Source organism: Lepus europaeus, chromosome 3 (genome assembly GCF_033115175.1).
Source record: "Lepus europaeus isolate LE1 chromosome 3, mLepTim1.pri, whole genome shotgun sequence".
Classification (NCBI taxonomy): Eukaryota; Metazoa; Chordata; class Mammalia; order Lagomorpha; family Leporidae; genus Lepus; species Lepus europaeus.
This window is the reverse complement of record NC_084829.1, coordinates 85,554,569-85,564,852: the sequence shown is the minus strand read 5'-3', so window position 1 is coordinate 85,564,852 and position 10,284 is coordinate 85,554,569. Positions and strand designations below refer to the sequence as shown.

General features: G+C 49.6%; 1 protein-coding gene across 1 annotated transcript; it reads right to left on the bottom strand.

Moving 5' to 3' along the window:
* Nucleotides 1-1,595: 1,595 nt before the first annotated feature.
* On the bottom strand, nucleotides 1,596-8,622 carry LOC133756055 (syncytin-1-like). Its single transcript, XM_062186493.1, has 2 exons — nucleotides 8,072-8,622; nucleotides 1,596-4,149 (listed from the first exon to the last, which is right to left on the bottom strand). Exon 2 carries the CDS (start codon nucleotides 3,976-3,978, stop codon nucleotides 2,236-2,238), a length of 1,743 nt encoding a protein of 580 aa, XP_062042477.1. The 5' UTR covers nucleotides 3,979-4,149; nucleotides 8,072-8,622; the 3' UTR covers nucleotides 1,596-2,235.
* Between the last annotated feature and the right edge of the window lie 1,662 nt (nucleotides 8,623-10,284).

The window sequence follows — 10,284 nt, the reverse complement described above, 5'->3', positions numbered from 1 at the left end:
TGGATTAGAAAGTTCTTGTCAAAGCATTGAAAGCCAGTTAGAGGAGTAATTAATTGATAGCTTCTGATAGGTCTGGGATTGCCAGCTTGGTGAGTGTGTGGGGAGCATCTCTACTTAGTGGAACATCTTCTCTTTCTTGGCTCCAGCCAAGAGTGAGGGGACAGCGCACACAGGTGCAGGTGTTGATAATGGCCAGAAAGAGCATATCACAGAGTCAGTATCAGGAGCAACAGCCTGTTGAAAAGTCTTACAGGGAAAATCCTAAAAAAATTTGTTGAAACCGCCCATGTACCAACAATGGCTAAAAACCTTTCAGACTGTTGATGAAAAATTTTGGTGACTTGAAAAGTTGGCAAATTAGCTTTTGGCAAACTCAGAGTTTTTTTGGGTTTGTTTTTAGAGAGTTGATTTTTGGAGCGATTGGGTGTCAACAAAGAAAATGCAGAAAATCTGCGACACCGTGGAATCAGTGGAGCTGGGTTGTGATTCTGGTACTTTGTTTAATAACTGTGTGACCCTGGCAGTCAGTTAACTTGTCTGAGATTGTTTTCCATCTGTACAATTTGCAGGGAGGGTACTACATAAGGTTATTAAAGGATTAGGTTTGATAATATATGTAAAAGCGCTTTCCATAATGCCTGGCTCAGAGCACACGCCAGTTGTCATCAGCATTATTATTATTTTTCCAGATCATTGTTCTCCATCCCAAATTATTAGCTGGCCAATGCCTGAGGACCCAAGGGGCCTACAGTGTGGCTGGGGCCAGGGATCAGGAGGGGCAGACACAGAATGGAAAATGTCTTCCTGGAGCCTTTTCTTAGATGTGATTCCCAAACTGTTGCTGCAGAACCTTGCGACTTTTCTTAGGAGATTTGTAGTGTGTCCTGGGGATACGAAGGTCCAGGCCTGGCCCCTGAGAGTCAGTTTATTTGGTTTGGCCTTACCTCCCCACCTTGTGGAGGTTGGAAACATTTCCACAGGTGATTGTGATTGTGACTGCCCCAGGGTCCCGGAGCCCCCGTACCTGACTTCAGGGGCCTTGTGTCTCTCTGGCAGTGGGGGACTATGCTGCTCCCTGCCCCCAGTCACCAGGGCCAGGAGAATGGGAAATGGAGCTGGCATCTTCCACTCAGAATGGCTCCGGGCTCTTGGTGCCCAGTGAGGAGCCAGAAGACGCAGGAGAGCAGTTTCAGCACAATACCCAGATCTCTTCCAGGGACAGTTTCTCTTGTACCCTGCAGAACTGTATTAAAAAGGAAACTCGCCCCTGGTAAGGTACAAACTGTTAGCTTTCTGAGGTGGTCAGCGCGGCCTCTCTCAGCAAGCAGAGTACTGCAGACAGGTGCCTACCTCCAGTGAGCCGAGGACGCGCCTGCGTCTTGGTCTGATCGCCAGGCCCCAGCATCTCTGTTCCTCCAGTTTGCTGTTGATTCTGTTGATGCTGTGGTGCTTTAAGAAAGTCCCACCAGCTCCCCTGCCCCTTTGGCACACACACACAGCCCACAGGGGAGTCAGAGGAGGGGTCTGTCCCGACCCGCGGGACAGCAACTGGGGTCGAGTACCTAGAAGGAGAAATGAGAGGGGCAGGAGACACAAGGATGGCAGCAAGACAAGTGCTGATCAAGCTGCAACTTTATTTTTTGAACTGCTCACTATATATCATTGAGGCATGGGAAAGAGGAAGGGCTTGTCTTCGCTACTGCAGTGCTGACGCAATCAAGAAAAACCCGCGGGGCCCTATTACGGGAAGGGGCCCTGTTACGGGAAGCTACAAGATTAGGGAAGGGGGGTAGGGCGGTTACAGGCGCATGGCTTCTACAAGATTAGGGAGGGGGGCAGGGCGGTTACAGGCGCATGGCTTATAGTACATTTTATCTGACACGCCAGGTTTTTCTATTACCAAGAGGTAAGGCCACCTACTGCATGGTCCCTGACATATCCCCCTTCTTTATCAATTTAAGAAGGATAGCTGTGGTTTAGGCCAAGTTTGACGAACGAGCAGTGCCTGTCTTAGGAATCGACCCGAAACCCTAACACCTCTTACCCGTCGCTGGATATCCTTGCCAGTCCCCAAGGACTCCTGTCTTAGGCGGGTGTGGGTACGGGAAGGTGCCCGTCATTGGCTTACTGCTCATTTTATTGATAGGCCTGGGGCCCTTTCTGGGCTCCCGACTGGACAGCAATGAACGGGGGAAGGTTAGCTGTTGAAAGGACCGTGACCTTATTGGCTATACTTTATTGGCCGGAGAGGGGATGATAAGTTTCCATGGGATCTTGCATGGCTAGACTCTGGTAATGTATTTGAATTGGCCTGGCTGCCAAATTGTCTACTTGTTGTTTGATGAAGGCCACGAGTCTATTGAAGAGACAAGGACCTACAGATAGTATAAGTATTCCAGCAAAGGGGCCTAGAAGTGGCAACAAATAGGGAAGCAGTCCATTCCATCCAGTCCAGAAGGGGTTTTCAGCCAGGGCACGTCGACGACGTTCCAGGTCTTCTTGAAGTGTTTTGATTTTATCACGAACAATGCCGGACTTGTTGGCGTAGAAGCAGCATGTTTCCTGTAAAGCCAAACAAATACCTCCCTGTTCGGCAGTAAGCAAGTCTAAGCCTCTACGGTTTTGGAGAACGACTTCCGCTAGGGAGTCAATTTGATCCTGAAGGTCCTGAATGGTGGTGGATAGGGTTTGTACATCATTAATAAGCTGTTGGGACAATTGTCTATATTTGTGGACCGCAATTCCTAGTCCTGTTGAACCTGTAACCATCGCTGAGGAGATTCCCAATGTAGCTATTAAAGGAATAAATTGAACAGCTCGTTTCGGTCGCCCCGCAATATAATCAAAGGAGGGGATGGGAACAGGGGTATCTCCCGAAATGATTTTAATATTGGGGAAAAGCGTAGCATGTGCGCAATTACCGCTCCAATTTGCTGGTAGGACAGTATAGGCTAAATTATCCTTGCATACAAATACGGTGGAATTGGGGGTGTAAAGAGGGAAATCTATTGTTTCATTATCTGTACAAAAGGGAGCGAGGCCTACATCAATATTAAAGGAATTATTAAGGGGAGGTTTATAAAGGCAAGTGATGTTTTCAGCTGGGTAAGGAAGAACAGGAAAGGGATGTGTAGGCTGAGCGTTAGAGGAATCATTAAACATAGAGGTACTATTAAGCGGTAAAAATACGGCAAGAGGAAGGGGGGGTCCCTGGCGCAGACAGAGCCAACAGCTGTTTGCAAGGGAGGGGTTAGAGATATTAAGTAATTTATGGGACTCGGTGAGGATATCAGCGGTGTTGGCATCTAAGCCTTCCATTCCTCGAGATCGGATGTTAGCCAGAGGGTGGTATTGGAGAGAAGGATAAAGGCTTTCGAATGCGGTTTCGAGCATCTTTTGTGTTTTTAACCTGGTAAGTGTGTCCTGAGGGCCACCACCATCAGACACTCCCACAGGGGCTGCAGGGTACCAGCAGGCCACTTGTCCCTTAGGGGGGCAGGGAGGAGAGCTGAGGCGTGAAGACGATAAGTCTCCTCCAAATATTCCCCCATGATCTCCTGTTATAGTGGCAAACAATAAATGTTTACTCCCCTCATTACAGGTTTGATACTGAGTATAACAGGAGGAGTGCACAGAGTAGTGGATAGTACTATTGCATTCTGATGGGCATTGATCCTCAGGGCGGGAAGAGTCTAGTTTAGGTTTGAGAGTACACTGCCATTTGGAATCTGTGGCAGCCCGATATGCAGTTTTATCTCCACAGTCATGTGTAAAATGAGGCTTACGATTGAGGACTCGGGATCCATAGGAGGTTGATGTTTGTGGGAGTAATACTGTTATGCCCCCCGAGCAGGTACAAGGGTTATGCTGTTGAAGGAGTTTTTGAATGGCCTGAGGGTTGTCAAACCCTGCAAAGACTGGTGGAGCCCAATGGATGGTGTAGATTGCCATTATCAGGAGAGCAAGGAAGAGGGACATTTTGTTAGGGCCCTTCAGAGGGGTTAATCAGTGAGCCCTCAGGAAATGTGGTAGGGGAAGAGCGAATAGAGAGAAGATAAGATACACAAATAGCAACAATGGCAACAATACCGACAATAACAAGGAGTCCTGTAATGAGTCCCAGTAGAGTCCAGCCGGGTCTTTTTATTCCTTAGACGAGGAGGTGGGGAGATGGACCCAGAAAAGAGGTTGACCCTTTTTACCAGGTGTGAGGGCCTTTTGCCAAAACACTCCAGTGGGCGTGTGTGGCGTGGCTAAGACAATAAAAGTTAAAGGGAGGGTATACGAAATTTGAGAGACAAATTGTTGGCTGATGGCTTGTGTTACTTGGTTTAACGCCTCTCTCGCAGCCGGGGTGAGTTCACGGGGGAAGAGGGATCTGAGTTTCCTCGAAGGATGTCGTAAAGGGGCAAGAGAGTGTTGTTAGGGACCTTTATATAGGGCCTGAGCCACTGAATATCTCCTAAAAGTTTTTGAAAGTCGTTAAGGGTATGGAGGCAGTCTAAGCGAAACTGGATGCGAGGCACGAAAACCTCGTTTTGTTGTAATTTTAAGCCTAAATAGGTAAAGGGGTCTTGTAACTGAACCTTATCAGGGGCAATTTGTAAACCAAGGGCGAGAAGGGTTTTAGTAAGGTCCGTGAAGCAACGAAGTAGGTTTGATTTATTTTGGGCTGCCAATAGAATATCATCCATATAATGTAAAATATAAAGATGTGGCCAGCGTAAACGAATTGGGTCTACTGCTTGTGCCACAAATTTTTGACAAAGGGTGGGGCTATTGGCCATTCCTTGGGGTAAGACCTTCCATTGAAATCTTTGCATTGGTCCCTGGAAGTTAACACGGGGAAGGCTAAAGGCGAAGAAAGGACGGTCATCAGGGTGTAAAGGAATAGTAAAAAAGCAATCCTTAAGATCTATAATTATTTTAAAATAACCATTTGGAATGGCTACAGGGGTGGGGATGCCAGGTTGGAGGGCACCCATGGGTGCCATGACCTTATTAACGGCACGCAAGTCCTGTAAAAGGCGCCATTTGCCAGATTTTTTCTTTATGACAAAAATGGGTGTATTCCAGGGAGAATTAGAAGGCTCTAAGTGTCCAGCCTCGAGCTGCTCCTGTACAAGCGCTGTAGCGGCATTTAGTTTTTCTTGAGTAAGCGGCCACTGGTCCACCCAAACAGGAGTTTGAGTATTCCATGTGATTTTATCTGCATGGGGTACAGGAAGGCCAGTGGCCGTTGCTAAAAATCCGAATATCCGAGCCCGTGTTTATCTGTTTTAGAGGGAGTTGTAATGGGTTGAGTTATGCCCTGTCTTGTTTTTCCAAGTCCCGTGCCAGGCACATAATCCATGCGCAGCATTTGTTGTGTGACCACGTTACTAGGGCTGCACAGGATAACTTCCATTTGGGAGAGAATGTCACGTCCCCACAGATTAACAGGAAGGCCTGGTAATACAAAAGGAGTTACAGTGCCCTGATTGCCTTCACTATCCTTCCAGTGTAATACCTTTGAGCTGACTTGGGGGTTATTAGATTGGCCTATACCTTGTAAGTCAGTAAAAGATGCGGTCAGCGGCCAGTGGGTGGGCCAATGATCTTGAGATATGACCGTGGCATCCGCCCCCGTATCTAGAATGCCCTTAAAATCCTTTCCTTCAATAGTAAGGGTTAGTGTAGGTCTATTTTTTGTGATTGGCTGGACCCAATAGGCATCCGAGGAGCCCAAAGGGGTAATGCCTCGGGGCCTGGAGGAAATTGAGGATGTATTTTTAGTAATTAAAGGCATAAGAATTAGTTGTGCTAGGCGGGTGCCCTGTGGAACGGCAGCCACTCCGTTAATAGCGGCTGCTAGAATCTTTATTTGTCCGGTAAAATCACCGTCAATAATGCCAGGAAAAACTTGAATGCCCTTAAGGGTGGCTGATGCTCTACCAAGAATAAGAGCACAGGTACCCGAAGGCAGAGGGCCCCACACCCCTGTAGGGATAATTTGTGGGCCCTGGGTGGAATCTAATATTGTATCGGAGGCGGCACAGAGGTCCAGTCCTGCGCTACCTGGGGTTGCTCGTTGGAGGGAAGTAATTGTTGAGGCATTTGAGGAACTTGTTGTTGGGCTTGGGCCTGAGGAGGGACAAACCGTATCGCCCCAGGGTTTGTCCTTGGATAATTTGGGGCCAGGGGCTGGCCCCTCTGGGAGTTTCCCGGCAGCCTAGGAGGGAGGGGCTGGCCTGAAGAATTAGTCTTTGACCTACATTCATTTGCCCAGTGATAACCCCTATGGCATCGAGGGCACAGGGTGGAAGGAAGTGGCCTACCTGGAGGGGATGGGGTTATATTTTGTGCCATAGGCCTGGTTGATGAGGCAGTGGGACAATCACGGGCAAAATGTCCAGGCTGTTTACAAGCATAGCAAGTGGAGGTTTTTGCGGAGGGGTTGTGAGCCGATTTAAATGCAGCTCCGATAGCCAGACCCATAGCGTGGGCTGATCCCACGCCAGCGCAGAGCCTCACGAATTCTGAAAGGTCATTTTTATGTTTATGAGGCCGAAGAACGTCCTTACAAACTGGATTGGCGTTTTCAAAGGCAAGGTGTGTAACGAACGCGCTTCCACTCTCTCCCGGGCCGACGAGTCTCTCAGCTGCCATATTAAGGCGCGAAACGAAATCACTATAAGGCTCGTCGGGCCCTTGTTGAACTTTAGCTAAAGAGGCGGTGACCGCTCCTCTCTGAGGGAGTTTTCTCCATGCCCCCATGCCGGCAGTGCTAATTTGTGTTAGTAACCCAGTAGGGAATTGGGCTTGTAAATTATTGGAGTTATACGGGGGATCTCCCAAAAGTTTTTTGAGGGTCCAATGTTTTGATGAGACTTTAGTAAGGTTTTGTTGAGCTAACTCTTTACAAATTTGAACATAATCAGCCCTCCACAGGACGTAATCACCCCCGCTGAGAGTGGCTCGGGCAAGAAAATCCCAATCATTAGGCGTGAACCAGCGGGTTTTTTGGTTTTCTAATAAGGCCTGAGTGTACGGGGCGGTGGGGCCGTATTGGGTGCAAGCTGTTTTAAGTTTTTCAATAAATTTGAGACTAAGCCTTTTGTAAGATGACGGTTGTCCATCTCCCGGTCCCTGATGGGGGGCCTGATCCTCTCCCTCTGACCCCGGATCCTCACTGTCTTCCTCATGTTGGTGGGGTGAATTATCCTCATCCTCATCTTCCCCATCAGTGGTAGGGTCGGACTGGCCTTGGGCTTGTCTCCTGGTTACAGGGAAAGCCAGAAGGGGTTGGGTTTTGGGCTTGGTGTTATTTTGCTTAGATCGTGGAAGGGGTCGTTCCAAGGCGAGATGGCGGAGCTCATCATCGAGGGTTCTTAGTTCTTTAAGGAGCTGGATGTGCTCCCGCCTGGCTTGAAGTGACTGCCGCAGAGCCGACAAGTCAGGTATAGGTGGGTTAAGATCGTGGAAGGAGGGGGCGCAAACGGTAAGGGGTAGGTGAGGATTATATGGCGGGGGTTTAGGGGGATCTGGGGCACTATGGGCAGTCTCCTCTCTCTCTTCAAAGGCTGACCGGTCTCGAATAACAGGATATAATTGGCCCGTCTTGTTGGAGAGGGAAGGGGTGGGCTCCTCGATCACATCTGGGGGGTCATCTGGGGTGCCATTATCAGAAACAGGGGGCATATCTAGAATGACAGAAGGGCATCTAGAGGGGGGTTGGGAGCATCGCCGTAGCGTCTCCTCGCCTTCCCTCACCAGGGCGTCGACAGCTTTATCTGTATGCCGGGTTTTTATAATATCATTAATTAGATTCCAATATGAAAAGATGGTAATAGGCACCTTGGCAGGGCCAAAAGTCTCATGGAAATCTTTTAGACAACTTCCAACTCTATTCCACTTAACCTCGTCGATTGTGCCTTCCTTGGGAAACCAGGGACACAGTCTTTCTATATGATCAAAAAACACTTTTAAATCTTTCTTTTTAACCCGAACTCCTCGTGTCTTGAGAGTATCTTTGAGACTTTTAATGAACATTTCCCGTGACGATAATGCCTGCCCCATGGCTGTCACTTACCTTGCGCCGTCTTCGCTCCTCAGCGTCGACCGATGCTGATGATCTCGGGTGGGCAGTTCCGAGCTGGTCGCACAATCACTTGGATCCAAGTTTTCCTCCTGGAAGGCGGCGTTTCTCCAATCTTACAGGCACTTCGAGCCCCAAGGGCCACACTCGAGCCCCACGTTGGGCGCCAGATGTCCCGACCTGCGGGACAGCAACTGGGGTCGAGTACCTAGAAGGAGAAATGAGAGGGGCAGGAGACACAAGGATGGCAGCAAGACAAGTGCTGATCAAGCTGCAACTTTATTTTTTGAACTGCTCACTATATATCATTGAGGCATGGGAAAGAGGAAGGGCTTGTCTTCGCTACTGCAGTGCTGACGCAATCAAGAAAAACCCGCGGGGCCCTATTACGGGAAGGGGCCCTGTTACGGGAAGCTACAAGATTAGGGAAGGGGGGTAGGGCGGTTACAGGCGCATGGCTTCTACAAGATTAGGGAGGGGGGCAGGGCGGTTACAGGCGCATGGCTTATAGTACATTTTATCTGACACGCCAGGTTTTTCTATTACCAAGAGGTAAGGCCACCTACTGCATGGTCCCTGACAGGGGTCGTCCCCCCTGAGTTCCCTCCGGCACCTGCAGCCCAGAGCTGTGCTTCTCTGCCTGCATTGGGGCCAGGGTAACCCAATGTCAGGGCTGGGCAGGGAGGCCACTGCAAAGTCCTTCCCTGAAGGAGAAGCCAGCGAAGAGCTGGCCTTTGTCTTACAGCCAGAAGTCAGGGACAGAGCAGGAAATCCCTCCCTTGCCACCCATCCCTTCTTCCTTGCTCCCTCCCTCCCCTGCTTCCTCCCCTCTGCTTCTATGGTCCCATTCACAGAGCATGAAAGCATCCCTCCCAGGGCAAAGCAATGCTACCTTTTACTGTGCAGCACCTGGGCCCTGATCTTTGGCCTCCAAAGGATCCTTGGGAGGATAAAAGCATTTTCACTGAAATCTTTCTCTTGCAGTCATCTTCCCTGCCCACGAAGGCAAGTCCTGTTATAAAAGGGAGGTTTTCAAATCCCATTAAAGAACACAGCCAGGAAAGCAGATCCATGATTTTACAGCCTTTTAAGGGTGCTTTTAACACTGCCTTCTCTGTGAACTTCTCTGGATGGTAACTCAGAAAGTGGCATGAGGCTTGTCAAGGGAGCTAAGCTGTTGGGATAGACCAGCAGCATGAAAGACGGGGATGCATAAGACAAGAGAGAACCAAAGGAACCAGGCGACTTGCGTGCTGAATCAATATCCGATCATGTGCTTTTTAGAAGGGAAACTGAGGCTCAGAACTTGTTGCTGAAGCTCAGGGGGCTACAGAAGAGCATCGTGAGGACTGGAGAATCTCTGTCCTTCATCCACACATGGTGAGTTCCTCTCAGTCACTGCTCAGTGAGAGCTGCAGCCCTTGCAGGCTGGGGACATGGCTCCTCCCCTGGCCTGTGGCATCACACACACCCTTGACCCCGAGCAGGTGCAGGCCCTTGTTGTCTGCCTTCACAGCTGCAGCCCCAGAGAGAGAATCCAAGAAATGGCCAGCGTCAGACAGATGAAACTTGAGAAGGGATTTAAAAACAAAGCAAAACAAAACAACTTTTAGATACTGGAGAGAATAGCATCATCTTTACAGGAGGGCTCTTCACAACAAAGAAAGCAAAGAGCAAGCCTCAGAATGTTCTGGCCCGGGCTCGGCCCACTCGGGAACCGGTGCAATGCTCTTGTAGTCCACAGGAGAGGGCATTGGCCTGCAAAGAGGACCAGCTCCATTCTCCCACCCACCCAGCCATCCATTTCTTTGTTTCTTGCTTCAACTCTTAGGAAGTACCTTCTGTGCTGCTGGTGTGACTGCACCCTCGCTGCCTGATCCTAGCTGCTGAGTGGGGAAACCTTGACTCCATCACCCTCCCTGGAGAGGGGGTCAGGAAAAGGCCTGTGCAGAAGCGGCATGTGAAGGAGTAGTCGCTGCCAAGAGTGCTCAGGGTCTTCACAGATGCTCAATCCCAGCCCAGCTTTCTACAGCTGGTTGGTTATGATTCCACATCTGGGGAAGGAGGTAGTGAATGGTCCAAAGAGAGTGGAGGCCTGGGGAGCAGAGCCACCGTGCTCTGCCTGCCGTCAGCTGTGGCCACGGGCCTGGGTCTGCAGTGAAGTGGAAGCGATGGTGCCGTCTCAGCACCGAAGCCTCATGACTTGG